A 14,926-nucleotide genomic window follows, 5' to 3' on the forward strand; every position below is an offset into this window, starting at 1 on the left:
TACTGAGCAGAGGTTTATTCCCAAAGAGCAAAAAGGGGAAGGAAAAGAGAAGATACAGTCTACTTGTTTTCTGAATGGAGAGTTTTAGAAGTATGAACAGGCTTTCATACTGAGACAATGGCTCGCGTCCACCCTGCTGCGCTCTCCCTGCTCCTCTCCCTCCCCATTCTCCGTCTCTCTATCTGCCTCTGAGCAGAAACACACGGCACATCCTGCTCAACACAACACACCAGCCAAAAGTTCACTTCCTGCTCCTCAGCTCTTCTCCTTCACACCAACCGTATTCCCAGGACATGCATTAGCAGCCGTTCATGCGCAATAGCATAAGGGACACACAAACAGACAAGCCAACGTTTCCCCTTCTATAGATACCTCTCTGTCTGTCATACATATTAATGCAATTAAGCACATTTCAAACGGTGCACATCCTACAGAAATGTCCAGGCACTATCTTGCTCTTCCCTCCTGCACAGATTTGAAGTGACAGTGGAAACACGTTGTGTTATTTTAATGGTGTAAGGCAGGGAAAAGGAGGAGACAGATTTTCATTAAAACTAGTGAATGAGTGTGACTGAAATTCCCACGACTGTTCCTACATTTTTAACACATATATACCAAGTTTTTTACTGCCCATATTATTTTGTTTCAGGTATTTTTTTTCAATTTTTGTTTCAGAGCTCAACAACAGTCCCAAAACCTAAGGCTTGATCATCTAAAACAAGCTTCCTGTGTGTTCGTGTGCATGTGCGGCCTCAGTTTGAGAGTTCACTAACCTCTGGAGCAACAGGGGTCAAACAATATGAGGCTAGATTTCATACTCGCCCAGCAAAGGAACTGCTTGTCTGTTTAAGGAAGTACTGATAATACATCATGTCTTGTGGATAAGCGGGGGCATTTCAAAACACTACACTTGTCACCTAGACTTTATGTGTGGTGGAAACCAAACATCAATACCACCATGCTCGCTAAAGTGTGGTTCAGAAATTCACAAACAGCCAGTTAAGATACTATCAAAATGACTTTGCCATGCTATAACAATGGAATTGGTCAGACCGACACAAGCCTCTTTGAGGACAACACAATAGAAAAAGTATACCGCATAGTAAAAATTCAAAACAAAACAAAGAAATGTTAATATCACGTTATCTCTCCACCAAAAAAAACTGTAACAAGAAATGTATAAACACAGAAATAACCACAGGTTTAACACAGGGCAACTGCCCTGTTAAAAAAAAAAAAAATTAAAAGTGTGTGTGTGTGTATGTGTGTTTACATTGTTATTCGAAAGGTTTACTAAAGCTTAGCATCCCCATGCTGGGTTCAGTCCTGAGGTAAGCACCAGTTTCATGTGCGCTGCTTTCAGTTAAAAATCAAAATGAAGTAAAGAAAAGTAAGTGACAGGAAACAACATTGTTTGATATGATCATATGCTACAGAAATGAAGCCCTTAAATTATTGTTACATTTTAAAAAACAATCCCAAAAGTCAGGCACATTGTCTCTGTTTTTTTTTTAAGCCTTTAAGATTCACTACGTCTATCACAGTGTATTTATGGCTTTAGTCTTCACATTCACCCACTGAGGTTGGCATTGGCACTATAGTGGTCAGACATTTTCTAATCTGAATCGAGGACCAGTAAAATGGAAAAAGAAAAAAAAAAAAAAAGAAAAGGCCAGCATGTTCTTTGGAATAAACATCTCAAGACAAAAATGTGCCTTCAACCCACAACCTTTAAGTGCTCTTTTGTTTTCAAGCTGGAGGAACTGCTGGTCAGCCAACACAGAAATATGTCATTCTTTGTTTCTGCGTTTGATACCAACGGGGAAGGGTTACTGGGCCCGGATATGATGTTAATAAGTGGATCAGAGGGGTAAGATGGCAGGCATGAAATGGGACATCATGCCGGCGAGCAGTGCGAATTGTCCAGGAGAAAGTAAGATTTCACAGGGATTACTGGAGCACAGCAGCTGGGGCGTGCTGTTCACCCGCTGGCTTCCAGGGAAGACCCACAAACCCCTTCTTATGTTCATATCACTGACAGATTAGCAGCTCCCTATGTGTGTGTGTGTGTGTGTGGAAGGGGGGGGAGCGTATATGTGTGTGTGCGGTGCAGAGGAGCGCTTGTAAGGCAAAGGGCTGAGTACAGCACTCACTTTGGCCTGTCAACAGTAGCAGGGCTCCCAGGCATGACACTATAGGGAGGGAGGTTAAATAAGAGGTCAGATAGAGGAACAGAGCGGTGACCAGTGTGGCATTTGACCTCACCGGTTTTTTCCACTATGATTAATCATCATGTGAATGGAGTAATTGCTCTAGACAGTAAATGACAGATTTCTGTGTCATTAATTCTGACCTGGTCCCTGCCTTTCTTTCTCGGCTGCATCCATAATTGTAAATATTACACAATGTCAGAGGCAACACCCATGCTTCGTCTACACCATGAAGCTAAACGCATCATGAACAGGGATTAGTGTGTCATCAGTTGGGTATGTGCAATCATGTCCCAGTTATGAGATCACAGGGCTGTGCTTGCTGCTCCTCAATAACAACTGAAAGCTAAAGGATGTTAGTCAAAATACAATGGAAGTTTTAGCTCAAGAAGGGTTACACACTGAGTGTAAAACTGATTAAGCTACCATTACTGTCAAATAGTATGAGTCCACACAAATATGCGGGGGAGTGGGTTGCTCAAAAATGTGGAGAAAATAAAGCAGAGAAGACTTTACCGAAATGCTGAGGAAATTGTTCTTATCGTTCAGTCATTTCCGTGCGACTTGAGAAGCAGGAACATGATGGGGAGAAGCTGGAGAGTGAGATACATAAATTGTCCAGTACCCCAAAAACAGAAAATGAACCAAAAAAAAAAAAAAAAAAGTAGAAAAAAAAAATCCTCCCATTACTTTAAAGTCCAGAAGAGTTGGCTTATTCATTTGGTAAAAGTTCCGCTCAGGTCTGGACACAAACCCTGAATCTTGTCCTTATGTGCTTTTCTTTTTTTTGTACACACATGATACTTTATAGTACACAGGTTTAGGGTCTGATTGCAACGTTTCCTTGCAACCGTTTCTTTTTGGATTTCATCATAATACAAAAATAAATAAAACAATTTCATTTTGGTTTTCAATTTCTTGCTTTGGCTCAATGGCTGGAATTTTAAAAAAAATGTTTGTTTGCATATACTGTACATAAATACTGTACTTCTTTGAATGAGTGTCCCTTGGTCACGGAATAGCACAGTGCTCCTTTATAAAGGAGGATTTTAAGATACATTAGATGCATAGAAAGGCACTTACAGTCTACACATTTTGGTGTGCATTAGCAGACTAATTCCTTTTGGCCTGAGTCTGAGGTGCAGAGGAGATATTGAGTTGAGGTGAATGGCTTTAGAATACTGCAAGTTGTGTGTGCACACAGACCTATTGGTGAATGCCATTTGCACAGGTCATGTGGTCTTAGCTGGGTGAGTAGCGGTCGATGGTGCGGCCTTCGGAGAGGGCCTGTGGGGGAGGGGGCAGGGATCCCAGGACATCCATCTTGTCGTGGGTGAGACCCAGGTGCTCCGAGGCCAGTTTGGACAGTGGGTAGAGGCTCTCCATGGCCTTTGCATCAGCTACCAGCTGCTGCTGGGCCTGTATGAGAAGCTCATTGGCCTTCTCTTGCTTCAGCCCCAGATGCTCTGCTGTGAATTTATTCAGAGGATAGATGCCCTCTGCAAAGTCCAGCTTCAGTTTCCCATCAGAGGTCAAGCCTCCTGCAGTCCCTCCACTGCTGTGCATCTTCATGTGGCTGATGAGGTTGCGCTGCTGGGCAAACTTTCCTCCGCACACCTGACATTCATAGGGCTTTTCCCCGGAGTGGATGCGCATGTGCTCGGTGAGACGGTACTGGCGGGTGAAGCGCATGCCACAGGAGTCACAGGCAAAAGGCTTAAGGCCCAGGTGGCTCCGCATGTGGCGTGTCATGGTACCACGCTGTGTGAACTTCTTGCCACAGATGCTGCAGGGGTAAGGCCGTGTCAGCCAGTGGGTTTTCTCATGCTGGCGCAGAGTGGCTGGATCTTTGTAGGACTTCTCACAGCTGGAACAGCGATAGGGTCGGATCATCTCCCCGATGCCCCCTGCACCCAGGCCCTGGTTGGACTTTGTCTCAAGGTGGGACAGACTGTTCAAACTATTGGTGCTGTTGATGCTCCCATAACCATTTGTATTACTACTGATGTTTTTGGTGTTGCTGTTATTGCTGTTTCCCATCTCCCCACCAGAGTTGCCGTACAGCTCTTCTTCGGTGTGTGTCTCCACATGTGCATTGAGCTGCTCAGAGCTTGGGAAGCCTTTGTCACAGGGAATGCAGACATACAGATTGTCCCCAAAGCTCTCCGGTTCATACGGCATGTGGAACCTCCCCATTGGTCCGGTAGGAGATGGGCGGCCTTCACTACTGCCTGTCTCCTCTGTGCCTGACCCACTCTTCTCATCACCTCCCTCACTCTCCTCCCCAGTCTTGTGGTGGTTGTGGTGCTGGTCTCCATTTTCACCCCCTTCGTCCTCATCCTCGTCCTCATCCTCATCTTCAGGTGTGTATGACAATGGCTCATGTTTCACCCAGCGGTAGATGTTGCCCATCTCTCTGCCGCCCTCTCCACCGTCTGTGGGGGTGTCAGGGCTGGGGGGGCATGGGTAGCGGTCAGTTCCCTGGGAGCCTGAGCGATGCAGGTGGGGGAGGTGGGGGCCAAGCGGCTGGTTGAGATGGGGAAATGGTGGGGGTGTGAGGGAGCCTCCTTGGTCTGTTGACTCCATTTTTTCTGAGGGGAAGGCCCTCCCATTTGTCCCCTGCATGGGACTGGTACGGCCGCTCAATGTCCCGTCTCGCTCCTCATTATTGTGGGTGTTTGCCAGATGGGATTGAGAGGGTGTGTGCTGAGACTGGGAGTTGGGACTTTTCTTAGAGAGATCAAGGCCATAGTTGGGGGAGCAGTTCCTATCAGGTAAGGCTGAGTGCAGGCCTAGCTGGGCAGGAAGAGCTGGGTGCACGGACGGGAACACCTGAGAGCCCTGGGTGGGAGCATACAGCTCCCCAGCATGGATGGCTAGTCGATGGGGAACTAGCTCCTCTAGTGGTGCTGCCCGAGATGCATGGCTATTCATAATTCCTCCTGGAGGGCAGGACTGAATGACAGGGGTAGAAACCCTATACCTGCCACCCATACTATTGGGCCCCATCTTTGCATAGGGCAGAAACGCAGGACCTGGGCGGGGAGGGTACTTGCCATTTCTTTTCAACTTCTTTTTGCACAAAGCCACTAAGTCGAGCAGCTGTAGGTAACTGGCTGCTGCCAGAACAGCCCCTAGATTGGGTTCACTGGGAGAAGTGGGGTCTCCATCACTAAGGCGGCCTGTGTAGATGTAGTCCAGAATGACCCTGAAGACCCCTGGACTCACCATCTCGTGGTCGAGGTTGATGAGATTGTCATGGACCACCAGTGACTTCAAGTAGAGGCTGCTGGCAGCAAGAATGTTCTTGTGAGCTCTGAAGAGGGCGTTCTGCACCACAATAATAACATCACACAGGAAGCCCTTGGTGCGCTGGCTATTGAGCTGCAGGAGGAGATCCCTAGCATGACTTGGAACTTCCATGGCATCCAGCATCGTCTTCAGTCCGCCACCTGCAACAACAGATATCTGTAAAATGTCATGCACCAGTCAGCATTTCAGGACAGAGAAACACAATCAATATGAAAGTTCTGCAATACAAGAATGACTATGATTACATTTGAAAAAACTATGTTTCACACATCAGACTATATTAGAATATGTTGTAGTTTTCAATGCCAACATTTATGGTCGTCAACTTAACAGAAAAAAATGCATTAAAGAAAATTGTAAGAGCAGTATGGAAACCAAAATAGCTGATATCTGCAGGAAAATCAATATTAAAAAATAATTTAAAAAAAACATAATTTGTTTTAAAAAAATCCATAATCAGGTACAAAACACTTAATTTTATTTATTTCAGGCAAAATCTTAATGTCAGGATTATTATTTGATGCTGCTGTCTTGATTTCTAATTAATTTGTAATTCATGCTTAAATATTTAAGTAGTCATGTTTAATTCATAGATTCCACTCAATGGAACACGCACAGTGTGAAGAACTTATGTGTGGAAAGTGCACACAGAGGCCACTCAGTGAAAGTGAACGTCTGTAAAGGTGAGCGGTTGCAATGGTTTTCTCATTATCAGAAATTCAAGTCTACGCGTTCACTTCCTCTGCAGCGGAGTAAAAAGAAAGAAAGAACAAAATTCTAAGAGACGCAGATATATATTTTGTAACTGCTGGCTTCCCGATAAAGTATTCCACAAGTGGTGCACGCAGTTTTAAACAAAGTAAGGGATGAATGTTTCACAAGTATGATGAACAGCAGGTATAAACCTGCGGGAGAAAGGACACATCCAAAAAAAAAAAAAAAAAAAAAGATCTTCCAGCTCCCATTCTGCCCAGTCATATAAGGAACACTTAACGGACAGGATGTAAATCAACATGACATGGTTCAAAACTTGTTGTGATAGCTCCAAGGCAAGCACACATAAACACACACACATTCGCACACACTCAAATATCAACACTAATTGTTCCGTCAAGCCTAAAATAAACTGTATGAGCCGCACACATGAAACACCATGTATTGTTCAAATGGTGGCATCTGAGGATAGTTTACTTATGAGATTAAACGTCTCAAACTGTCCCTCAGGGCTTAGTCTCACTGATGGGAAACACGCAACTAAATAAATATCATGTCATCTGTCTGATCATGGTCTTCCTGACACCAGCTCATTCACTTCTTGTTTATTTCATTCAGTGTACATGCTCAGCACAAGAACAGGAAAGTAGAATTTCTCTTTTTTGCTATGTATTGCTAAAACTCAAAAGTCACTCAGTGTACAATTCTTGCATTCATGTAAATCTGATGATGCATGCTCAGCATCAGGCATATCAAATCAGAAGTTTACCATCACTGCTGAAGTGGAAAATGCAAAGTCAGAATAAGTATGGTTGCTAGTGATCATGTGGTCAAGACTCATCAATATGAAAGAAAAATAGTATGTTTTTAATATCTGTTTAATAAATGAACTGACATGAAAGTATTGATGATTTCTATTCTAAAAGGTGCTATTCTCATATCACTCTCAAAGTATGGCTTCATGACTATGTATTACTTCTTGCTTGGTCATAATATAAATAAATATTTAAAAAAAGAAAGAAAGGAGAGTAAAAGACTATGAATAAAATTGTGGGTATGGCAGGTTTAGGTGGGTTTACGCTCCATCATGTCCCCAGTTGTCATCTAAAGTGTTTCCACTTCTGGTTTCTGTCTGGCTTTGGTTACTAAACGGTCATATTTTACTATAAATTTCAACAGCGGTCAGATCAAACATGTTTAGAAATGAGTGTGATAGGAAGGATAGGCCGAGTACTTTCCATAACGTTCTGAACTTTCGCAGAGTCTCCACTACATTAGAGAGATGTTCATCTTACCGTTACTGGTTATTGTGCGGAGCATAGTGACACATTGTGTACTCACACGCACACAGTAGGTGTGCATTCTCGTCTGTATCCAGTCTACAGCCCCGCGTGATATGACACAGCTCAATTACATCATGATCTTTACAGAAAATGACACCCAGTGTATATATTAATTTATGATAGTTTTTTTATTTTATTTCTATATATGTGTGTGTGTGTATATATATATGTGTGTGTGCGTGAGAAAATATTTCTGTGCACCTGCAATGTACTGCACAAACAACCTTTTTTTTTTTTGTCGTCTTGTGGTAACAACTGACAAGGTGGCTGTGGGTTTCCCACCATGACTAAAAGGATCTGTCTTCTCTCGCTATGATCAGAATCAGTCTTCCTAGAGGCTATAACTCGCCCTTTAAAATGGATGAGCTCTCTGTTTGATTTAGCCTACTGACAAAAAAAGAAAGCCCACAAAACCATGTTTTATAAAACTCCTGATCTAGAGGGCATGTGTAAACTGCATCCTGTGAGGAAGCCATTTATGATTGCAGTGAAATTTAGTCAGAGAACAAATCTTTATAAACACACTTGTAAATTGTTTTCTTGGTTTGTTATGTTTAATATGCTAAATTAAATCTTTTTTCCTCAGTTGCACAGAGCACAGTCGCCTGAGAGACAGTTAGTGGAGTCCCTCTGGGATGCATGGCTGTTTTCATCTGATAGCTTACTTTTTAATGGCCCGTCAACATGCTGGGGAAACTTAAGATGATGGTGATGTAGTTTACGATGATGGCATTAAGTTCTTTGCATTAGATTAATATTCATCGTCCCTGTGTTTTGTCTGTTTTGTCACTTCTGTGGTTTGGGGTGTAGCGGGAGACTAAACTTCCTACCTCTATGTTCAGCCTCTGTCACATAAACACTCCAGACATCTGCTTTAAACCTTGTGTTGACGTTTTATTTTCTTTCATTTCAATTTGCTACCCATGCTCATAGCCTTGTTTATTTTAGAACTCATTTTACCATGATCATACATAGCCCACTTCAATTCATGAGGCAGCACTGCAATACAAGATGAGTGTAAATTTGCAAGAAGGAATGTTTTAGTGTAGTTTTATATGACTTTATTCCGACTAATTTACTCTTTGTTATTTTTGTGGCTCACTGGAGGCAAATACAGCCTGGAGAAGCATTACGTGCATGAAATCACATAGTCTGTGTTTCACTTCACAAGTTAGAAAAACTGTATCCTGAAGCGCAGACCTAGTAGTTGCACACATGAGAGGTTAATAAACTGAGTTTCAGTCAGGTCAGCGAAATCAGTTTCCTCTCTGATTGCTGTAATTGCACATATACGAATCAAAAACAATGTCCGACTCACGACAACCGCAGCTTCTTAATTATGAGTTCATAACAATCATTGACGATCGTTAACTATCACATTAACATAATATTATGATCAGCCAACTCTAAACCTATTTAAATATTTAAAAGTTATATAGTCGTTTTTTACCTTAGCCTATTTCATTCATTTCGTGCAGGTTATTAATCAGAATCGATTTTAATATATTTTAATTATATCTTCTTTCTAATATAATCTCCTATGCACTGGCGTCTGATTATGTTTTAATTAAATACATTTATTTTACTTTACTATTAAATGTTACCTTTTCGTGACGAGTGAGATTTTTTTCTCAGCACTGGAAGTCGCATTTTGCATGAGAGAGTGCGAAAGAGTTGCGTCTGCCTGCTGATGTGTGTGTGCGTATGTGTGTGTGTGTGTGTGTGTGTGTGTGTGGTGCAGAGGTTTCGTTCCCTCTGTAATCAGCCTCTGCTCTTCACGTACACAATATCGCACAATAAAAACCAAATCACGAGTGAGTCCATCTCTATGTGTCTGAGCTGCAGCGCCTCATCCTTTTACCTCTCCTCATCTCCGACCAAAGAGCCCTAAATCACCTCCACAAAAACAGCGTTTTGCAGCTCACTGTGCTCAAAGCAAGGTGTAGCAAACAGCTGGTTCTTATAGCAGCTCTTCCCGTCTACAGACCTGTCAGCAGCACTATACTGAGAAGCATCTCTTTCTTACAGCAACGTGAAACATCTCGGCTGTCATAAAGTTCAAACGCAAAATCATTTAAACTAAAAATCCCACAAAAATATGAATAATCTTTTGTGCTAGTGTGACATTATCACACACAAGGCGGGAGGCCTATTTCATATATCCAACACAACAGGGAGTTCATGATTTTGCTATGTAGCTCCCTTCAAAAATTTATTACTGAAGAGGTTGAAGTTCCCTTTCAACAGATGTCGATGTTCCCTTTAACTTCTACAGTAAATCTGCTCTCAGAAAACATGAAAATGTTATAAAAATCTGGACTGAAAAAAATAATAAATCATGTTAAAGAAAAAAAAGTTTTTGACTTTTTAGATGCGTTTCACTGATTTTGGAAGCAAAATTACATCAGCCTGATAATAAGCCTTTTTACAAATGAATTGAAATATCTATGTGTTGTAATTAAGCAAGAAAAAATAGACTTAAAGATAATGTGAAAAATAAATATGTCTATTCTTGTCCATTTTAAAGTACAGCTTACATTTAAAAAACAAGTGAAACGCTGCACCGATATTTCAGCGTTTCAAGAAAAATCAGCTTTCCTCTCTGACAGCACATACTGATCATTTATTGTTATAAAAAGCTAAATGTCATCCTGCCCCTGTAGTGTTGTGCTGTGCGTAGCAGCAGCAGCAGCAGCAGAATCAGCTCTTACCTGCATGCCCGATGTCTTCTGCCATCCGATCTAAGTCTCCCTTAATGATCATCTCAGCAGTCTCTGGGAGTCATATCTGACGTTTCAGCTTTGAACTGCCAGCCTCCAAAAAACCATGCCAGTTTTCCGAGCACGTCTGCCAGCTCTTTTTTTATGATTATTAATTGATATGAATTTCTTGTCGCTCCTTAGGTCCGTCCTCCCACCCACTTTTCTCCCTCTCTCTTCACTGTCTCACTGCCCCTCCTCTCCCCTCTTTCTCATCCCCTCCTATAAAAAAAAAAAAAAAAAAAAAAAAAAAATACGTGCTTAGACCAGCATCAGTTTCCTCCTATTTTTTTTTTCTAGTAATTTCCTTAGCTATTTTTGAGTCGGAGCAATAACGCGCACCGGGATGATAATGGAGCCTCTATGCGCCTTAAGTGTTTTAGCGCCCCGTGTGATGTCAGTCTATAATAAAACTAAAAGGTAAAATCGAGGGCAGGAACTTCAAGTGACCCCGACTTGAACTTCTCAACATACCGCCTTAAAGAGACAGGCAGCTATTGTATACAAACCTATATATTGTTGCATATTTATTATTATGCAGCCCACTTAAGCTCTGGAGAGGAGTTAGATGATGGAAATAACTACTTCATTACGTGAAGGGTTATTGAAACTTTTCATGTCAAGGACCTTCAACAGAACTGCCTCCAAAAACCACCCGCCATCTTTTGATTTTATTTAGTCCCCGGGGCCCAAATTAAATCAAAAACAGTCGAAATTTATATTTGCTTTTTCGTGAGCTGTAGGAAACAACTTTGTAACAGTTTGTAACTGCTCATTAAATCAATTAAATAGTTGCCCAGTTGAATAAAGGTGCCTCTGCTGGACCTCCCCTGAGAACATTTGTAGAGGCCCCCCAGCTTCACTTATAGGACAATCCAATTTGTAAAGTGGAAACTAATAGGATGTCTGAAAAAAACACTTTGAACACTTAAAAGCCCCTTCTTTCTTTCTCTCTCTCTCTCTCTCTCTCACTCTCTCTCTCTCTCTGTCTCTGTCTCGTTGGGTCTCTCTCCCTCCCTCTCTCTCTCTCTCTATCAGGTAAAACACCTGTGAAGTACCAAACTCTCTCAACCATCACGTGGACATGATTGAATCGGACAGCATTAGTGACTTTCTATTGTAAATGTGCAGATTAGAGTCCTCTGAATAATGGCAACACAGGGACACGAGGGCCTTTTCTAATTAAACATGAATAAATATCCTCCCCTACTTAAAAACTACTCACCCTTTTTTGTGATTGATGACAAAATATTTTTGTGATAAATAATAAAAACGCAGCTGCATGTCACTAAATAAACCCAGATTGTTTTGTGTTTTTAAAAAAACTCGTTTCCCAACAGCTTCTTTTAATATTTCCCTTTACCAGACTATTCATTGACACATAAAATATTAAAATATGTTGTTTCATGGGACTTTTATACATTTTAAGTTTATTTTTTACTTTATACTTAAAAAATGGTTCTGAAAATCCTCTTCTCAAGACTGTGAGTGTGTTTTGGATGATTTACATGAGCATGTATCAATATTACACATTTAAAAATAGAATTAATATATAGCTAAATATAGCCGATGTTACATCAGATAAGCTTTAGGCCGGACATGCCGATCCAGATGTTCAGGCATTGTCTCTGAACGCTACATCGGGACTGTTGGCTGAAAAAGGCGAAGACACGAGGCACATTGGATGAATTTATCACTGTAGACATCTTAAAAAGCTGCTCATTCTGACTCTGTGTATGATCCCACGTCTGCGTGGATGCCATCACTGCCTCTCTGCCGTATCTCGCGCTTACCTCGGACTCATGTCTGGTGCTCCTGCCGTATGTCTGCTCTCCTTTTCGGCATTCCCTCATTAAGACCTCCGATGTTTCCTCCGAGTCCTGTTCTATCAACAGTGCTCTTCCGCGTAATTTTGCAGCCCTCTCTCTCTGCCGGGTTTCCCCTCTTTCACCCTCTTCCATACACCAAATTTCTCACGCGTTAGGAAGACTATCTGACACTTCAGACTGTGCTGGGGTCCGGTCGGACCAAACCTGCCGGCGGAGACTTTACGCGCACAGCGACACCCAACGGCGCACTAAGCGGCAACGAGTCCCATTGGTTTAATCAAGGGGGCACATGCTGTGCAGTGATTTGGGGGCAAATGAAAAGGTAGGAAAGCTATTAAATATAATGTGTGACCACTAAAAACACAAAATAACCTATACAGCATTCACACTGATTGGGTTTTTATGCTGCAAATTCACCCCATAACGACTTAAGCATAAGCAAAGCTGGTCAACTCCCTGCAAATTAAAACATCAGTTCAGGTGAGACTTTAATGATAAATCGCCTTCATATTCACAATTAAATTTACATTGGTGAAAAAAAGTATTCAGATAGCTTACCTGGGTAAAAGTAGCAATACCACACTATAAAAAGTAGAAAAGTAATGGGAAGAAAATGTCTTTAAAGTATCACAAAAAAAATCAGAATGGCCCTGTGAGTGTTTAATGTTAATAATGTTTTAATATTATACTATTAAAAAGAATACATTAACATGTAAGTACTGTGATGCTGCAGCTGGTCGAATTTGATATATCAATCTATAACAATGCATCATATTTTACAAGGTGATTATGTGTTCTTGAATGTAAAATCTTAACATGAAATGAAACTAGTTAACTTAACTGCCAGATAAGTGTAGTGGAATAAACTGGAAATACTTTAGAAAAGTACCTCACAATTGTATTCAAGCACAGTACATAAAGGGCTTAGACTCTCTGTAAAGCATGTGTGTGACAACCTGTCATGGAAAAGAAAACATGTAATTTCAACACAGTGTACGTCAGATTTTTAGTCATTTCAGAACAGATTTTATCATAACCAGCACTTGAGGTTGATATATTTGATTAAAGGAATTAAGGCAACTGCTCCAGAAAATGTTGAGTCTGTATACTACTGCTAATTGGCTTTAATGTCTATGAAAAAGAACATTTTTGTAGCTTTTTTTACACCACAGTTATCAGGAGTCATTAACTTTCAATAAACATGAATTCTAACATAGATTTAATCTGCTTTATTTGGGTGTATTATGTCAGTCAGGCCTTTCTGTTATTATTCAACTTATTCAACAACTTCAAGTTTTTCCAAAATCATCCTGAGGTGTTTGAAAGACCACAGATTGAAATTGATGAAACTAATTATTTCACCATCACTGAGGTCATTAGCAGACAGAAGATGTGATTCAGTGAAGCACTTACCAGACTGTGGCCTGTTCATGTTTGTTTTGATCACAATAGCAGCTGACAATCTCATAAAGCAGGCCCTCTTCCTCTTGAAGCTGATCCCAGTCCAAGGTGCTGGTGTTTCATTGAAGTGATCTGCGCCACCCCAGGAGCCTGGTGAAGTGGAGGAACGTATTGTCTCTCACTTCCATGTTCCCTTGATGAACTGGTGATAACCTCACAGGCAAAAGTAGGCAGCACTGTGCAGGAGAATAGATATGTTCTATCAAGGATGTGACAGCAGGTTTCAATTCATGCTCCAAAATAGTTTTTTTCCACCTAAGGAAAGATAAGCGATGTCATATGCTGCTTGTCAAGTAGGTTATGTCTTTTTACAAAGCTTGATTTCTTTCTGTATTAATGTACTCGTCTATTTAACCTTTGGCCAAAAACTATATTTTGCATTTGCATTAATCTGACTTTCTCCTACTACCCTGAAATGTGGATGTATTGCACATTTTCTTTTCAGGATAACGTGAATAATTACATTCAAGAGTTATGATGAATTGTCTTCAGCTCATGGCAGATCAGTACTGCAACTAATCAATTTAATCTGTCTTTTTCTGATGTAGCTGGCAGCAACCATAGGTTTAGCAGCTCCATAACCAATACATAACACAAGTAAAAAACAAACTTACTTACTTACTCAAAGTTACACTAAGGTTTTACTCAAGTCAAACCATGTCACTAACCTTTCAAGTCAGGTCAAGTCAATTTGATTTATACCCCTCAATATCACAAATCATACATTTGCCTCAAGGACTTTTACAATCTGTACAGCATATGACACTTAAAATCCTTAGACCTTCAATTCGATATGGAAAAAAGGGGGGAAAAAATGGAGGAAACCTCAGGAAGAGCAACAGAAGAGGGATTCATCTCGCACACATGCACTAGATGTCATGTGTGCAGCACAGGCTAAAATAGCAGAAGTACAATACATATAGAGACTTCTAAGTGCAGCCAAATCTTTCTGGCTTATTAGGGGGCAAAATCGTCACCAATAATTAACACAGGCAACATATTCAACTCTTTACAGCCTCAAAACCAAACTTGTTCATACACACATGTTGCTTGGACCAACATTTAAACATATAGGAAGAGGTTACAACCAAGCCTGATAGCTCATTTTTATCACAAGGCTCAGAGCAATAGATATGTGGACTGTGAGTGAACACCGGCATCCAAATGGGACTGATAGGGTTAAAAACGGTTTTGATATGGTTAACATGTAACCTTATTTGACAGGAAGGAAGATTTAAAAAAGCAAGATACTACAAAAACAAATTCTGTGTGTGTCTCTGTGTACAGCTGTTGTCTTC

At 41.1% G+C, this 14,926-nt stretch overlaps 1 protein-coding gene across 3 annotated transcripts; it reads right to left on the reverse strand.

The window, feature by feature from the left end:
• Positions 1-3,161: 3,161 nt before the first annotated feature.
• On the reverse strand, positions 3,162-12,363 carry hic1 (hypermethylated in cancer 1). 3 transcript variants are annotated; one of them, XM_053320805.1, is made up of 3 exons: positions 12,132-12,363; positions 10,291-10,560; positions 3,162-5,662 (listed from the first exon to the last, which is right to left on the reverse strand). In XM_053320805.1, exons 2-3 carry the CDS (start codon positions 10,340-10,342, stop codon positions 3,453-3,455), a joined length of 2,262 nt encoding a protein of 753 aa, XP_053176780.1. In that variant the 5' UTR covers positions 10,343-10,560; positions 12,132-12,363; the 3' UTR covers positions 3,162-3,452. The 3 variants fall into 3 exon arrangements, with proteins under 3 accessions (XP_053176780.1, XP_053176782.1, XP_053176781.1); XM_053320807.1 differs by lacking the exon at positions 10,291-10,560; XM_053320806.1 differs by lacking the exon at positions 12,132-12,363 and having other exon boundaries at positions 3,162-5,678; positions 10,291-10,338.
• Between the last annotated feature and the right edge of the window lie 2,563 nt (positions 12,364-14,926).

The sequence above is a fragment of the Scomber japonicus genome, chromosome 6, assembly GCF_027409825.1.
Source record: "Scomber japonicus isolate fScoJap1 chromosome 6, fScoJap1.pri, whole genome shotgun sequence".
NCBI classification, from domain to species: Eukaryota; Metazoa; Chordata; class Actinopteri; order Scombriformes; family Scombridae; genus Scomber; species Scomber japonicus.

Bases quoted from the DNA above. Each gene is read 5' to 3' on its own strand.
- hic1 (XM_053320805.1), bottom strand. From the start codon at position 10,342: ATGATCATTAAGGGAGACTTAGATCGGATGGCAGAAGACATCGGGCAT. The intron at 5,663-10,290 runs GTAAGAGCTGAT...CTGTTGTTGCAG, and splicing joins AGAAGACATCGGGCATGCAG to GTGGCGGACTGAAGACGATG.